This window comes from Helianthus annuus, chromosome 11 (genome assembly GCF_002127325.2).
Source record: "Helianthus annuus cultivar XRQ/B chromosome 11, HanXRQr2.0-SUNRISE, whole genome shotgun sequence".
Classification (NCBI taxonomy): domain Eukaryota; kingdom Viridiplantae; phylum Streptophyta; class Magnoliopsida; order Asterales; family Asteraceae; genus Helianthus; species Helianthus annuus.
In genome coordinates, this window is record NC_035443.2 from 22,486,448 (window position 1) to 22,504,170 (window position 17,723).

The 17,723-nt window shown below is 39.6% G+C and overlaps 1 protein-coding gene across 1 annotated transcript; it reads left to right on the plus strand.

Moving 5' to 3' along the window:
- The first annotated feature begins 7,603 nt into the window (after positions 1 to 7,603).
- Positions 7,604 to 12,995, plus strand: LOC110887931. Its single transcript, XM_022135488.1, has 3 exons — positions 7,604 to 7,746; positions 12,236 to 12,496; positions 12,572 to 12,995. Exons 1-3 carry the CDS (start codon positions 7,604 to 7,606, stop codon positions 12,993 to 12,995), a joined length of 828 nt encoding a protein of 275 aa, XP_021991180.1.
- The last annotated feature ends 4,728 nt before the right edge of the window (positions 12,996 to 17,723 follow it).

Sequence of the window (17,723 nt, forward strand, 5' to 3'; positions counted from 1 at the left end):
AAAACGAGTAAGAGCAGCAAAAATGAGTAGCAAACTTTGTAAACATAATCAAAGGAAAATATAGATTGATAAACAATTGCTATTTCATTGAGTCAAAAGATTTACAATAGAAGGAAAATTATTACAGCAAGCTTACAATCTAAACTCCCCCTCAGCCTGATACACCAGAGTTGGTTGCACAAGATGAAAGGATGAATTGAGGAGAAGAACTCACTCAAAACGATCAAGTATAACAGTACAGAATACTGTCATATTTATAGGCAACCCAAACTACTGATCTACCTCAGCTGACGTCACCATGATAGTGACATCTAACGACCTAACAAACTACAAATACTGTTCTATACAAACTACTGACATGTACCATCTGATAAGTAATAAAATGTAAAGCTAAGGAAACTACTGCTTCACGTTCCACTGTTGTAGCCTTAGCACAGATGTTGAGTCTTCAGTGCTTTCCTCAAAGGTGATCAGTCTTTGGGAGGGCAGTGCTTGAGTCTTCAGCAGTACTTAAGAAACAGCAGTAGATAGAGCAGCAGAGTTTGTCTTCAGCAGTTGTTAAGTAATCATCAGAGTTTGATTTGTCAGTTGTTGTAGTTGAGCAGCACTTTAAGATCCATCAGCTGTTAGATAACCACTGTCAAGGGGAGAGCATAGGATAAACTGCTGCTTATTAATGGTCACTGATGAGATCCGGTTTTGGCTTTTCATTATCTGTTCCTCTGTTAGGGTTCAATCCCAACAATCTCCCTCTGGAACAGATAATGCCAAAACCCTTCCTTATTCAGGACCTTTATTACTCATCAAGAGTGCCTTAGCTTGTTCTTTGAATTCAGCTTCAAAATTCTTTGCACTCTGGTCATCCTCATCCCTGCACAGTGAAAGTTCAAGGAGATCCTGCAAATCTTCCACACTTAGGCCAAGTGCTTCTTTCCTTGATATATACTTCACCTCACCATTGGCTCTGACCAAGGTCAATACGTGGGTCTTTTGATCAGACATCCACTTTAGTATTTTAAAGCCTAATGGGTTTCTTGGGAGAGATTTATCTTCTGATGAGTTGAGGGATAATGGCCTTGAAAACACATGCAAAATTTAGACATTCTTTTGAAAGCTTCTTCAATGACTTTGTTTGCTGCAGCTATGTCTTCTGCAGTTTCTTGTCCAGTAAGCTCTTGTTTCTCCTTTTCTATCATGTCTGTTGCAGTGTTTGAGGATGCAGGACTGTTTAATACCTTCTTAAAAAGGTTTTGAATTCTTGCTGAGCTATCCTCTTTTAGACCCATTTTCATGATGGTGTCTTTGAGATACTCTGCTTCTTTTTCTTTGACCTCCTTGTCAGACAGCTGTTTACCTTCTTCTTGGGTTGTCACAAGAGTAAGGTTGTCTGCTGATTTTAGCATTGTTTTGAGGCTTTCAATTTGTTGTTCCAGCTTCACCATTTGTTCTATCTTCTTCCTTTTCTTCAGCCTCTCATAGGCTTCATCAGTTTGCTGCCTAGACCATTTTGATATGGCTTCAGCAGTGTCCACCTTAGCATCCACTAGCTCCTTTTTCTTTCCTTTATATTCAGCAGTGAGATCAGCAATAAGCCTTTTGTATTCTTGATTTTTTCGATCCTTTCAGCCTCATGCTTTAAAGCTACTAACGGCCATTCTTTAAACTGGGATTCTTCAGCAGGGTAGAACTTTTCTTTCACGATGAAGACTAGAAGTTGTTCTCTCAATTTCTTCTTTTGATCAGCCTTTTCTTTGTCTAGATCTTGTGCATATTCTTCCATCTGCTTAACCTTTGCAAGGTAGAACTCCAATCTATTAGCAATGCCTTCTTCGCTTAGCCTTTCCTTTTCACTGTCAACCTTAGCTTTAACTTTAGCTCGCCTAGCCTTTATCTTGAGATAATCAGTTATATCTTCTGGAGCGATATAGCCTATTAGTGAGGAGAATTTTCTTTTTGATGGATCTGTTTCTGTATAAAACTGCCTCATTTCATTTTTAATGGCTTCAAGCTCCAGTGGATACTTTTCAGCATTCGGATCATGTATCCCTTCATCGGCAGTGATTGGCTTTCTTTTTCTGCTAAAGAGCTTTGGTTGAGATATAGGAAAGGATAGAGCAGTGGTGGATGGTTGACGAACAACTGTTGAAACAACTGGTGTCTCAACTGCTGTTGTCATTACAACTGCTGATGTGTCAGCAGATGTCTTCTGCTTTTGAGCAGGAGATGGAAGATATGATGGTGGTGGTGACTCATCATCAGGAATGAAAACCCTTCTCCTTTTTAATGGAGGGGAGGCTGGTGATGTATTGGGTGGATCAGTGGTTTGAGACTGTGACTGACTGACAGTAGTTGAAACAACTGGTGTTTCAACCACTGTTGTCATTACAACAGATGTTGTAACATCTGCTGTCTTCTACTTTATGGCAGGAGGCAGTGGTGGTGATGAAGATGATGATAGTGGTGGTTTTTGTGTTATAGACACAGATGATGATGGTGGTGGAGTAGTAGTTGTGATGGTGTGTGTTGAAACAGTAGTTGTGTGTGTTGGAGGTGTGTGTGTTGGAGGTGTGTGTGTTGATGTAATGGCAGCTGTTTAGCTACTGACAGCAGTTTTTGTAACTGCTGTTGTATCAGCTGTTGAAGTTTTTGAGGTTTTGGGTTTTTTTGGTTCAATATATATCCCATCTTCTATACCTTTCTTTTTCAGCTTGGTTTTCTTCCCCTTTTTGGCATTATCTGCTAGGGGTGTATCCATGAAGAAAATGGTAGATGGACCTTTCTCACTCTGAGCAGTCTTTTGTATGCTAGCTTTTATAGCCTTGATGTCTGCTTGAGTGTCTTTGAACCGAGATTCCACCATGTTGGTAAGCATTTGTACTTGATTAGCATGCTTTTTAGCAGCCATTTGTTGCTGTTGTTCAAGCATGGGCTGGAAGATATTCCAAAGCTCATTTGCAGCAAATGCTTGTGGAGCTGGTGCTTGAGCAGGAGGAACAGTTGATTGGGCTTTTTGAGCTTCTAACAGCTGCTGCACCATATCTTTTATTTCGGCAACAGAAGATTCTAGATTTTCAACTCTGGCCGTCAATTCATTGTATTTTGAATCATCACCTGAATTAATAGGATCATCTGAATCCCCACCAGCAGTGGTTGTATCAATGTGTGACTTAGGAGCTGTAGCCCAAAAGTCATCCATTGATGCCCCTTTTTCTTGGTACTGGGGACTTCTTTCTTCAGCACTCGATAATCCTTTGATGTTACCAGTGGTTAAAGATAACTCACTGGTGGTTACCGATGTTGCCATGGAAGAAATTGCCTTCAAGGGAGTCTTAGTTATGTAACAACTGTCCAACTGAAGATCTGTTGATCCATCAGTTGTAGTTGCTGCTCCACTTGAACTACCACCGAGAGTTACTTGTAACTCAGGGGGTGTAACCTCCTCAGCTGTTGCTGGGTTAGCAGAGGCATGAACATCAGACCCAGTCACTTGTGGAGGTATGCTCTCAGTAATAGGTGACAGAGAGGAACTGGTTTGTGTCTGTGCCATATCAACTGCATGCAACAGGGGTATTATTGATTGTGGTAATATGATTGGTGAGGGTATGGATGTTGAAAGAGACATGTCCTTGGGATCAGGACTATGGAAGATGGATCCGAGTGGATACAGAGCTTCATAATTTGGTGTCCCTGTGCTTACAACCTGATCCTTTTGTGAGGATGCAGGAGGAGTTTTAGGCTGGGGTTGAGATCTTTCTTCCATCTGCTGTGAGGAAGTAGCAGCAGTGGTTTCTTGTGACTTTTGTGTTGTCACTGGCATTGACTCTGGGATCTCATCTTCCAGAGTTGCCTTTGGTGTGGGTTTGGTGGGTTTTCTGGATGTTTTTCTTTTGGTCTTTTTGGTGGCAGGTGTTGGTTTCAAAGCAGTGGGTGTGCTACTTTGATCACCTGGAGCAGTGGGCTCAGCAGTGGTTGCTTGAGGATCAGTAGCAGTTTCTAAAACCTGCTCAGCCTCCTTTGTTTTTAATTTTATTGGTGCCATCATTCTCGAAAAGGTTTCTATTGTTAAACAGTTTATTTTGAATGAGACACCTTGTTTGGGCAATTCTGCATCTTTCTCAACAAATTTTTGTTCAAAATAGTAGCTTAGAAATCTTGGAAAGAGCAGAAATGCTTTATTATCAACGTTCTTTACCAAGTCATCAAATATTACCTGGGAGTAGTTATAGTCTTTATCATTTAAAATTGCATACCCCAGGCATTGGATTTTCGTTGGTATCTCATTAAAAGACGTTGTTTTATTAGAAACACACATGAGCAGTGTGTGGAATAAAAATCTGGGTGCAGAAGGGAAGTAACCCTTTTGTAGGGTACCCCTATTTGGTTGTTCTGCATAGCCCCTGTTCATGAAATCCTTTACCAACTCGTCTTTTGTAAATGAGGTTTTTCCATTTAAATCATCGAGTTTAAAGGTTTCAGAGATGGATTTTGGTGAGATGTTTACCTTCTTACCCTGTATCGAGGAGTTGATGGCGGCGATGATGTCTCCTTGTTTTTCAAGGGTGGCATTTTTCCAGAACTCTCTCTGGGTATCAAGGTAAATAGGAGCGTCTGCTGTTATCAAAGTTTTGTACTTTGATGCAGAAAGGATGTCAAGGATGGAGTCGAAAGTGTGATTATCGGTAGGTTTTGTGAGTATACCTACATAGTTGTGTGGAGCTTTGTAGCGAATCTCCGGTGTTTCAGCGGCCATTTGAGTGACATCTGCTGTTGTGGAGGAAGATGATGGTTTTGATTTTGATTTCGATTTTGGTTTCGTCATTTTGGATGAAGAAGATCGAAGAGGTTTTTGGAGTTATGAGAGGGAAACTGCTATGAGAAGAGAACTTTTGGAATTCAATTCGACAGTAAAACCCTGTTTGGATTTAATCAGGTTTTTATTTAGGGAAAAAGTGATTGCTGATGTGGCAGCGGTTATTTTTTATCTGAAGGCTAAAAACTGACCACGTGTCAAACATCTGATGGAATGGTAAATAATGGAGGACAGTTGTTTTGACAACTACTGATGGATCAAGTATCAGTAGTTACAACGATAATAAAATGAAACAGTGGATGTAACAAAGATTTTAAACATCAGTGTTTTGGAGAACAGAGGTTGCCACTTTAGCAATGGACAGACTTTAGTGAGCAGATGTTAAGGCATAACAGTACTTTAGAAACAATCAGTGGTAGAAGATAAATTGGTTCAAAACAACTGATAGTGCAGCAGTATCTCAACTTTTGACAAACAATGTTAGCATCTGCTTGTTCAGATGTAGAAAATGATTTGTTCTTGTAAAAACACAATCTCTTGTCTATCATCTGTTGAGTACCAGAGATGCTATTCTTAACAACATACATTTTAGATGTATAATATCAAGATTAAATTGTTAGCAGTTATCTTCAGAAATTTTGTTCAAGGTTTTGCTATCTGTCTATTTTCTAGACAGTGGTTTAGCATTCCAGATGATGAAGACATTTCTACATGAGCTGCTCATTTTGTGTCTAATTACATGAACTAGATCATGAGTATCTCAGTAGTCTAAATCAATTTGCAATCAATTTATGATCTGTGAAAATCAAACTTGATCTTAACATGACCTTGATATGTGTGTCATTTCCTTTTGACCAGATTTAAGAACAGTAATTTCACACAAAAATAAGGAAATTACATCCTGACCAGAGATTAACTTTTACAATCAAAAAATGAGTAAAAGTACACAATATATCATATAAAAATGAAATATATCTGGCTTTATTTAGAGAAAAACACCTTAAGAAAAATTAAAGGAAGTTTTGAAAATAATCAAAAGGATCTGACGATTTTCCAGTAAATTCATGATCATATTATTCTCAAGTTATTTTGACCATTGTTTTGGGGTTATTTACTTGTCAATTGATTGGAAATTTCTTTTAAGCATAATCACTGGAGATGCCATTGTTACCAGAACAATTTCTGCATTGATGAATGCACACAGTTGCGTGATGATGACCACTGATGATCTAACTTTTAAATCTCAAAAGTGTTTTATGCTTATACTCTTTTGCTTTTGATTTCAAAAGTTTTTGAGATAGCTACACTTTGAGATTTGTTCATTTTTCTTTTCCCTTTTTACCCTTTTTATTCATATGTTCAGAAATGCTCATTAGGAGATCATATTTTGAACATACTTTGTCCATAATCACTTTGAAGCAATGTTTTGAGAGATCTGACCATTATTTGATCATGCTTAGATCTCACATTTACCTATGATCAGAACAGTTTTGACACCTTATTTTCTCAATGTGTTTTGGACAAAGTTGATTTGGTCCTTTTGAAGGATACTCAACTTGCCTTTGAGCACATGAGAGATTTTGCCTAAAGTTTTATTTCCCCCTTTTCTATGTCAGCAGTATTCTAGTGTTTCGGATGAACACAAGTTTTGCTGAACAGAGGTACATACTTTAGTGTTTATTGAAAACATCACAAATATCGAAACAACAATTGAAATCAATTTTGAAAACATCGAACAATCCCACAATTTATCAGATATTTTACGGATCTGAAAACTATGAGTGACATATGCATGAAAACACTTGTTGTGTGAGATTTGTGTGTCATATGACATCTTGGTTGATTTACAGAGTTTCTAAATAACCACTTTGACCGTGATTTACTCGTTACTCTGTGTTTTTTTTTCAACTGAATGCAACCAACCTTTAGTATCAATAACTTTTGAGCTGAACTGTTATGTCAAATTGATTGTTAGATCGAATTTGACTGTCCAAGCTCTGATACCAATTGTTGGGATCTAGGGGCGATCATGATTGTGTTTGTTTGCATAAAACGAGTAAGAGCAGCAAAAATGAGTAGCAAACTTTGTAAACATAATCAAAGGAAAATATAGATTGATAAACAATTGCTATTTCATTGAGTCAAAAGATTTACAATAGAAGGCAAATGATTACAGCAAGCTTACAATCTAAACTCCCCCTCAGCCTGATACACCAGAGTTGGTTGCACAAGATGAAAGGATGAATTGAGGAGAAGAACTCACTCAAAACGATCAAGTATAACAGTACAGAATACTGTCATATTTATAGGCAACCCAAACTACTGATCTACCTCAGCTGACGTCACCATGATAGTGACATCTAACGACCTAACAAACTACAAATACTGTTCTATACAAACTACTGACATGTACCATCTGATAAGTAATAAAATGTAAAGCTAAGGAAACTACTGCTTCACGTTCCACTGTTGTAGCCTTAGCACAGATGTTGAGTCTTCAGTGCTTTCCTCAAAGGTGATAAGTCTTTGGGAGGGCAGTGCTTGAGTCTTCGGCAGTACTTAAGAAACAGCAGTAGATAGAGCAGCAGAGTTTGTCTTCAGCAGTTGTTAAGTAATCATCAGAGTTTGGTTTGTCAGTTGTTGTAGTTGAGCAGCACTTTAAGATCCATCAGCTGTTAGATAACCACTGTCAAGGGGAGAGCATAGGATAAACTGCTGCTTAATAATGGTCCACTGATGAGATCCGGTTTTGGCTTTTCATTATCTGTTCCTCTGTTAGGGTTCAATCCCAACATGTGGAAGTGTGGTCGCCGGAGGTGGAGGTGGAAGCCGGTGGGTGTGGAAGTATGGTCGCCGGAGGTGGAGGTGGAAGCCGGTGGTGGAGGTGGAAGCCGGTGGTGGTTCGCCGGTGTGGAAGTGTGGAAGAAGGAGTGGAGGTAAAGCTTAGGGGGTAAGGTTGTGATATAATGTTGAGTTAAGGGGTTATTATAATATATAAGGTACTATTAACGTGAAATTACATATTTACCCTTTGACCCTCCCATGGTTTTATTGACCGGTCAACAAATTTGAGTTTAGGGGGTACGGTTGCGACATAACAGCAAAGGTTGGGGGGTAAAATTGCAAATATTTCGTTGGGGGGGGGGGGGTAAGGGTGCCAATCACCCCAAACCTCAGGGGGTAAAATTGCAGTTTACTCTTTTATAGGTGAAGGAATTTGTGTCCATTTATGTACGCAAGTTTCTAACATACATAAACACACATTGTCAAATGATGTAAGCACAATTTGTAGTTCATAATTAAAACATATTCAAACATTGAAACATATGCATACATTTCGAATTAAGATAATCGCATCGTGTAAATTGTTTAATCACACATTTATATATCACATAATTCATTACATATTATAAAAGTGTTATGTATCAAAAAGTATAATAATAGTATACTTATATTAAAGAGAACAAAATTCTTTGATTTTCATAGAATGTATTGAAGCAATAAAAGTTATATGAGTTTGAGTATTTACATAACTAATATTTCAATGAAAAAAAAGTCACCAAAAGAGATGAATTCCTTCTTTTTTACACCTATCAGCTGTTAACTTTCATCAATTTATGGATTTACCACTAAATCAATCTTAAGTATTACATTAGTTTGATCAAATGCTAAGAATCTGAGTGAGTGTTAAGCATTAACCTCGTTTATCTTAGTTAGTAAACAAACGAATATAACTATTTTTTTTCAATTAAAGTAGTCAACAAACAACATGTTATATTTATTCATTTCCTATATCTACATTAATCATGGACGGGAGTAGTGTCAGGAATAGCATTTATCATGGGCGGGAATAGTGCCAGGCACATGCCTGGCACTAGCCCATTGCACCATAGCTCTCATGCAATACCCACCGATTAAAACACGCTTCAGTCTCTTACACACGCGCCTTCACCAGAAAACCGTCTCCACATTAGGGCTTTTATAGAAGTAGTGAAAGAGTGATGGTTGGCTTTCACCATCAACCAGTGGTGCCAGTGGAAGACAAGTGCGGTGGTGCCGGAGCGGACACCTCCCACGACCGTCGTATCTTCTCTGCCTGTCTCCCATCATCTGTAAACGGCTGTAAATTTGTCTCCCGAGACCATCATCTCCTCACGTCAAATCCGAAAACGATTGTTTCCGCCGCTGATTTGTTCACTTCAGTTGTGTCAAAATTATGGTATCTTTACACAATCAAACGAATACAAACAATTAACAAGAACGAATCTAAAACTCTCAACAAAATACACAACTCTCACACATAGATCATCACTAATCTAATAGATAAACGGTCCAAAGCCATTTAATCCAGCCCCGTACAATATAAAAATCATATTAGTAAATATTAATGTGTTTGACATTAAATTGAAGATAGGTACCGTATACATTTCAACAAGTTGTCTGTTTCCCGAAAATATAAAACTTTATAATATAATTTTAAAACGTGGAATAAACAAGAACAAACTAACTAGGAATAGATAACCCAGTTAGATACGAGTCTTGTGATATCAAATAAATGGATGGAAAACTCCTAAATCATAAAGAAAACAATAATTGAGGGACTAGAATGGTTAAACTTGAAACCTGAATTATTAATAAACAAAATAAAATCCAAACACACACCTAAGTGTGTGTCTGGATCGATCAGAACACAGGAGCGACCAAGAGCTCCTCTCCAAACCCTAGCTCTCACTAAAGTTGATCAATTGGAGATTCAATTTAGTCCCAAATCAATTTCTAAACACGAATTAGTGATCACCTTGTTGAAAGGATCATAAGGTATGCAAAATCTTGATGTTTTGATTCATCTTAAATTCTAGGTTAATAGTGAAAAACTGAAATTGAGCTTGATTATGTGAAGTATTGATGAAATTAGAAGTGATATGATGTCTAGGGATAAACCCTAGATGATTTCTTGTTAAAATCTTGCATGATATTTGTGGGTTCATAATCACCATTGTAGGTGATTAATGTGTTAGTAGAAACTTGATAAACACTAAAAATTATGATTCTTGTTCTAGTGTAACCTGAGTTTTAGGAAGTAATCTCTGAAATAAGAATGTTACAATTTATGTAAATTTGCCTAATTGAAGTTGAATTAGATGAAGATTTCAAGTCATGAACTTGGTTTTGTTAATATAAAAATCTGACCCGCTAGGTGTTTGATAAAACGCCTAAGTGAGGGTTAAGATGTTAAAAGTTGGGTGAAAACGCAAATTTGATTATTACAGAGAATTATGCGTTAAAACTTATGAAAGAGTTCTAAACTTATTGTGAATTGAACTCTTTAGGCAAAGAATCCGGATCGTCAAGTGGACAAGCCGGTGGTGACACGCGACTGAAAGGGGTACTTTGAAGGTACGTGACTTGAGTCTCGTTACATTATGCATAAATATTTGGTATTAGTGTACAAATGGTGTCATAGTGTAATATACGCGTTTGATGTGTCATTGAAGTGGCGAAGCTCACTCGACAATCAAACGGGTCAATATAATGGTTAGAAATAGTTTGGCTTGTCATCAAAGTGATGGTTTTCACTCGATAGTCAAACGGGTCAAAATTATGCTTTTGAAATAATCATGTGTGAAGAGACTTGAGAGTCTCATATTTCGTTAGTGTTGTAGTGTAATATACGCGTTTGATATGTCATTGAAGTGGCGAAGCTCACTCAACAATTAAACGGGTCAATATAATGGTTAGAAGTAGTTTGGCTTGTCATTAAAGAGATGGTTTTCACTCGACAATCAAACGGGTAGAAATTACGCTTTTGAAATAATCATGTGTAAAGAGACTTGAGAGTCTCATATTGCGTTAGCGTTGGATAATAATACGTCAATGAATTGGTTATGCTAATTTAAGTTTACGAATCCGAGATATCGGGTCAAACTATAGAAGTCAATTGTAAATATCGCTTGAAGCTTTTTGCTTGAATTTAGAGAAACAAGCATGATATTCTAATGTGAGCGTAAAGCCATGGAATGGCGCGAATACACCAAGATTTATAAGCCCGGGGATTTAGGTAATTACGTCTAAAAGTTTTAGAATGGAAAATTGGTATTATGCACATATAGCTAATGGGTCGAATAATTGAAACAAGGATTTTGTGAACCATTTGTTCGTAATTCGGTTTTCATAATATAAAATTTACATGGTCGGCCTCGTAATTTTATTACGGACTCATAGGGAAAAGAATGGACTAAAACGGATAACCGAGTCAAAAGTTATGATTGTTTAAAGTTAGATTTTGTGAAATTTCGGAGCTGGGCAAAATGCAGGTCCAGAAACTGGACCTGCTGGAAAACGTACTCCCCCGCGCCATGCGACGGGGGCATAGGGGACTGGCGCTACACGCGGGGCCTCCCGCGCCACGCAAAGGATCGGACCAAGTCTGGCGCGTGGCGCGACACACTTAAACCGGAATTTTTTTTATTTTTGTTATGTTTATTTATTTGGGACTTGTTTAAGCTCAACTAATATTGTCAAAACTAATTAGTTATGTGGTTTTGACCTCAGGTGATACTCATTAGCTACGGATGCCGATCAAGCGTGAAATCAAGAACCGAACATTATTTTTGAAGCTTCCACACTTTTCTAAACTTGTCTAAAACAAAATATCGTTTTGTAAACTCAGTAGTTGTAAATGTGTTAAATCTTAGATGGTTTTTTATTTGACTTGCTACTCAATGTACATCTAACTATATTTAGCTAAGTTTTTGCTAAATATGCATTTTGTTTTTAAAAATCCCGCATTTTATGACTAAAATAATAGAAATTAAGACGAGTGTTACAAGTTGGTAATCAGAGCTCAAGGTTGTTAACAAACTGTTCGGTTCAAGGTTGATCAAGGATCCGGTAAGAATTAATTGTCCTAAGTAGATTTATTAAGTATAAAAGGGGAAACATGAATTGACAGGCATGGGAAGAGCGTGTTAAGACACTCAAACCCGGAAGGTGCATTAAATAAGAACGGTGAAAACAAGTTATGAACTTGACTAAACCGAAGTGAATAAACCATATGCTATAGATGAAATGTTTAACGCTCGATGTAAACATTTCAGTTTTAAAGATGACGGATAGAGATAACGATGATGCGGTGCCAAGAGTCACCGAGCAAATGAGAGAAGTGATTGCCGAGGAGGTTGGAAAGGCAATCGAAAATAGTTTGTCGGGTTTCATTGATAAAATCCAAAACACGGTACTAGCAGTGGTGGATGAGAGAATTAAGAAATTGGAAGATAATACCAATTTAGCAAAGGAAAAGCCCGGAGGACGAAAGCCTTGTTCATACAAAGAGTTCATGGCGTGTAAACCGCCAATCTATAATGGGGAGGTCGACCCGATAGTATGCCAATGATGGCTAAGTGATATCGAGGGAGTGTTTGAAAGGACCCATTGTGATACAGACGACTACGTAGCCTATGGTACGGGTCAGTTAAGGGGTCAAACGAAAGACTGGTGGGATAACAAGAAGAAAGAAATCGGAAGTGAAGCGGCTAAGGCTATGACATGGGATGAGTTTAAGACACCATTTCTTAAACATCAAAGTCCCAAGGCAGTCATTAACAAAATCAAGGAAGAATTCATGCAGCTTCGACACAAGGGTGAATCCATCGATAAAATCACGGGAATATTCATGGATAGAGTGAAGTTTTGTGATGAATTGATAACAAACGAAGAACAGAAAATATATTATTACTATAATATGTTGAGCGCCGAGTATAGGGAGTTTATGACTCCTTCAAAGTATGAGACCCTCACCGAGATCATAAACGTTGCTCGGGAACGGGAGATAGAATTAAAGAAACAGATTGAAAGAGGTGAAAGAAGGGTGCATGTAGTTAATCCAAGCCCGATGAAAAAGGCGCGCACGACCGAATCGTCGAAGAAACAAGAGGGAAAAAGCAGGTCACCAAGCTGCAGGGTATGCGGGAAAGGGCACACGGGTGAGTGCCGGTTTAAGGACAAACCGTGTCCTATTTGTGGGAAAACAGGGCACACGGCTGCGTTGTGCCCGGGGAAAGTGTCGATGTGTTATAAATGTTATCAGCCGGGTCACAAGAAGTCTGAGTGCCCGGAGTTGATCAGAAAGAAAGAAGGCAAGGATACACATACCGAGACACCAAAAGCAAAAGCTAGATCCTTCTAGTTAACAGCAGCAGAGGCGGAAAAGGAACCCGATGTGGTTTCAGGTATATTTTCTATAAAATCAATTCCCGCACATGTGTTATTTAATACGGGTGCGAATAAATCCTTTATTTCGCATGGATTTATTCGACATCCTTCCTTTGTACTAACAAAATGTCAAACCCCAACCAATGGCGAAATCATCGGGGCGCGGCACTGAGCGAAACAGATTGTCCAGAAGTTTCCACAACAACTATTATATAAATTCAGTTTAAATGATACGTCCCATACCGTATCCCAAATAAGTAAACAAGTTATCACAGAAAGCAACTACGCAAATAATTCTGTTCCGACAACTCAGATTCAATTATTATTACAGACAAATGTTTATTATTTCTAAACTCCCTAGCCTCGATTTCATCACCACGCGCCTAAGCATCCTAGCAACTTAAGCACCTGTCACATACGTTAAAATAAAGTCAATACATATAATGTAAAGGTGAGCACACAAGTTTGATAATAGCATATAGAGTTCGAATAGTTTACGCATAACCAGGCACGTACACAGAGGAAAACGAAGCATGTTAATTATCGACTTGGACCTATCGATACCAATGACTGCGGGTTGACCGTCCGAGACGGTTCGCAATACATGATTACCACCGTAATCCATGCAAGTAATTGTCCTTAACAACCCCCGTGTGAACGGGTGCTGAGTCCAAACTATAGTACTACGTCGTTAAGGCAGGTAGACATCATTCCACGTGTAAACACAATCAATAAGCATTCATTAAGTCACGTAATACATGCATATTGGTTAGCGTTCAAATAGTTTGAATAGTGTGTTCGATTGTGATTTTGATACGTAACGTATGTAACACCCAAAAGTGCTAAAAGCAAAAAGGGATCGAGTATACTCACAGTGATTGATTATGGATTGAAGGGAGCGCTAAGAGCAAGATTAGCCTGAATAGTTCGATAGCATAGCAATAAGTAACGCGGAAATGTAAACAAGTGCAGGTGGATCGAATAGGCTGGTCGATCGAACGGCAGGTTCGATCGGCTGGTAGGTCCGTGAACAGTCCTGTTCGATCGGCCGGTTGGATAGATCGGCTAGGCCATTCGAGTGGATTGTTTCTTCCTTTGGTGTGTTTGTGTTTGAGGATTTGAACTTTTGAAGTTTTCGTTGTAGTATATGAGAACACTAAAGTGTTCTTACCTTTCAAGTCGGTCGATCGAACGGTTGGTTCGATCGGCTAGCTCACTCGATCGGCTAGGAACTTCAGAATTAGTCCTCAACTGATTGTCACTCTATCGGACAGCATGTTCGATCGGGTGGCATTCCAAACTACGAACGAGTTGTAAAATCGATCAAGTGTTGAAGAGTAGTATCTCGTGATCCGAAGAGTAATGTTTACCAAACGCAGTTCGATCGAACATCTCTTCCTCAATACTATGCTTCATGAAATTTTAAAAGTGTGGGACCATGTGCTAGCCGATCGGCTGGCCCGGTCGATCGGCTGGTATGTCCGATCGGCTGGGCTGTTCGAACAGCCTAGCCGTTCAGCCAGCAAGTCTGACCTGGTCGGCCTTTCGTCTAACACTTGGCTGTTTGATTATTTTTCATTCTTTCAAGGTATCTTGACAACGAGTTGAACTATGATAACCTCTGTTCCTACTTGTTTCTTTGGCTCGGACAGAAATCACCCAAGTCCGGCCGGTGAACGGTTCAGAACGTTGGTTTAGAGTTTAACCCGTTGTTGGTGAACCTCGTAGATAGAACCCGAATCTTGAACCATCCAACCGTTGGAATGACCGGTGGGTTGGCTCAGGCTCCGTTTCTACTGGTTTGAAGGCCTTGAGTGTAAAAGAGTTGAAAGAAAGTTGGGATTCCTTCTTTCAATCCTTCACAACTTGTGGATGTTTAGATCTTTGATATATCTTAACTTGTTTATGTGGAAATCGGTTAGATCTAAGCTATTCATGGTTGAATGAGGCCAAAGTTTGATGTTCTTCAAGAACACCATGATGACATCACCCAAGAACACTTAGATCTTGGTGATTTCACGGTTAGAATCCAAGTTTTGAAAGATAGAAAGGTGTAGAATCTAGTAATGATCAAAAACATACAAGAATTAGAGCGAAAACTTACCGGAGTTGAGACAAATCTGAGAAAAGGTGAAGAATAGGAGCTGGCCGGTCAGAACTTTCCAAAAGTGGAAATGAAGACAAGGACAACCCTATTTATAGGCTTCCAAAAGGGGAAAGTGGCAGCCGATCGGCCAAGAGTTCCGATCGAGTGGGCTGCTCGATCGGCTGGCAAGATGCTAGCCGATCGGCTAGCCTGTTCGATCAGGATGCCTCCTATTCGATCCGCGACACACTTTGAGTATTTTGCGACGAATTTCGATGTTTCGGTTTCGATGGACGATGATACGAATACGATAGAGTTCCTAGTCAAATTACTTTCAGTGATTGGGACTATATCTAACATATAATCATCTATAAGTCACGTTTCGATGACGGTTTCGATTGAGTTCGATTGCCTTTCGAGTTTTGATTCGATTTTCGATTGATTTGCTTGAATACCATACCAAACATAAAGTAAACATGCACAGGTAACACATAAGGCACACACACACACGTATAACAATACCACAATTCGCATAATTCGAGTCTCGAGTTCGATGATTGTTAGATCGGTTTGATTGCTGATTAGTTAACTTTATCGCATTGTTACTTCCTATCATTCACAGTCGTAGATCGGTTCGCGTTAAAAACATTCGATTACTTCGATTCTTGCTGATTAAACACTTACTCCACATAATACAACTAAAACATAAAATAGACTATCTACAGTCAAAGAAAGTCAAAGTTGACTTAGACTTTGACTATGTCTTTGACATTCGAAAACACAGGGTGTTACAGCCTCCCCTTGTTTAGGGAATTTCGTCCCGAAATTAGGTCGAAGGCTACACAACGCCGTGATTCACCAATTTGATGCTTCAGATCTATTTATTTAAACAACTGCGGGTACTTGGCCTTCATGTCGCTTTTGAGTTCCCAAGTGAACTCCGCGCCTCGTTTGCCTTCCCATCGGACCTTCACTATCGGGATGCGAGAGCGCCTGAGTTGCTTGGTTTGGCGATCCATGATTTCGACAGGCTTTTCCACGAAGTGTAACGTTTCGTTGACCTGAAGATCGTCGAGTGGTATGATTAGATCATGATTAGCAAGGCATTTTCGGAGGTTGGAGATGTGGAAAGTCGGGTGGACGTTGCTGAATTCCTCCGGTAATTCGAGTCTGTAGGCGACTTTTCCGATTCTTTCCAGAATCCTAAAAGGTCCAACATATCGAGGCGCGAGTTTCCCTTTCTTACCAAATCGGACTACACCCTTCCAAGGTGATACCTTTAGGAGTACGTAGTCGCCAACTTCAAATTCAAGGGGCTTGCGTCTTCTATCGGCGTAACTTTTCTGTCTGTTCCGAGCTTTCACCAAGTTGTCTCGAATCTGGTGGATTTTGTCAGTCGTTTCTTGTAGAATCTCGGGACCGGTTAGTTGCGAGTGACCGATCTCGTGCCACACAATAGGCGATTGACATCTTCTACCAAACAAAGCCTCGAAAGGTGCCATTTGGATGCTGGCATGATAGCTGTTATTGTACGAGAATTCCACCAATGGTAGGTGTTTGTTCCAACTACTACCAAAATCTATGACACACGCTCGGAGCATGTCTTTAAGAGTACGAATCGTTCTTTCAGTCTGTCCGTCGGTTTGAGGATGGAATGCAGTACTCAGATTAAGCGACGTACCAAGGGCCGCTTGAAACGTTTCCCACAATCGCGAAGTGAACCGAGCGTCACGGTCTGAAATGATGTCACGAGGCGTACCGTGATTACAAATGATCTCGTCGGTGTAGATTTGGGCTAGTCGTTCCACCTTGTAGTCTTCTCGTATCGGCAAAAAGTGGGTTGATTTCATTAGACGATCGACTATGACCCAAATACTGTTGTGACCTGATGGCGTGGGTGGGAGTTTTGTTATGAAATCCATAGCTATACTCTCCCACTTCCATATAGGTATCGGCAGTTGTTCGAGTAAGCCAGAAGGTCTTTGATGTTCTGCCTTGACTCTTGCACATGTTAAGCAACTTCCAACATAGAAGGCGATATCCCGTTTCATGCCCGGCCACCAGTACTTATAGCGAAGGTCCTGGTATATCTTGTCAGCGCCGGGATGGATGGAGTATCGGGATTTGTGGGCTTCATTCATGATAATCTTTCGCAAATTGGTCCGCTTAGGGATCCAAATTCAGTCCAGATAGTAGAATATCCCATCTGATTTACTTACTAACTGAGCTCCATCGTGATAGATCCTCTCTTTCTTCAATGTACGCTCGTTAAAGCAAGCATGTTGAGCTTCACGAATAAGGGTTTCGAGGTTGTGCTGGGCTTGGATGTTTCGGATACTGAGCACGTAACTCTTTCTGCTGAGCGCGTCGGCAACCACGTTCGCCTTGCCTGGGTGATAACGAATCTCACAGTCGTAATCGTTGAGAAGTTCTACCCATCGGCGTTGACGCATATTAAGCTCTCTCTGATTAAAGATGTGTTGTAAACTCCTGTGATCAGTGTAGATTGTACACCTAGTGCCATACAGGTAGTGTCGCCAAATCTTCAATGCAAAGACAACCACGCCTAGCTCGAGGTCATGGGTTGTATAGTTCTTCTCGTGGATCTTGAGCTGA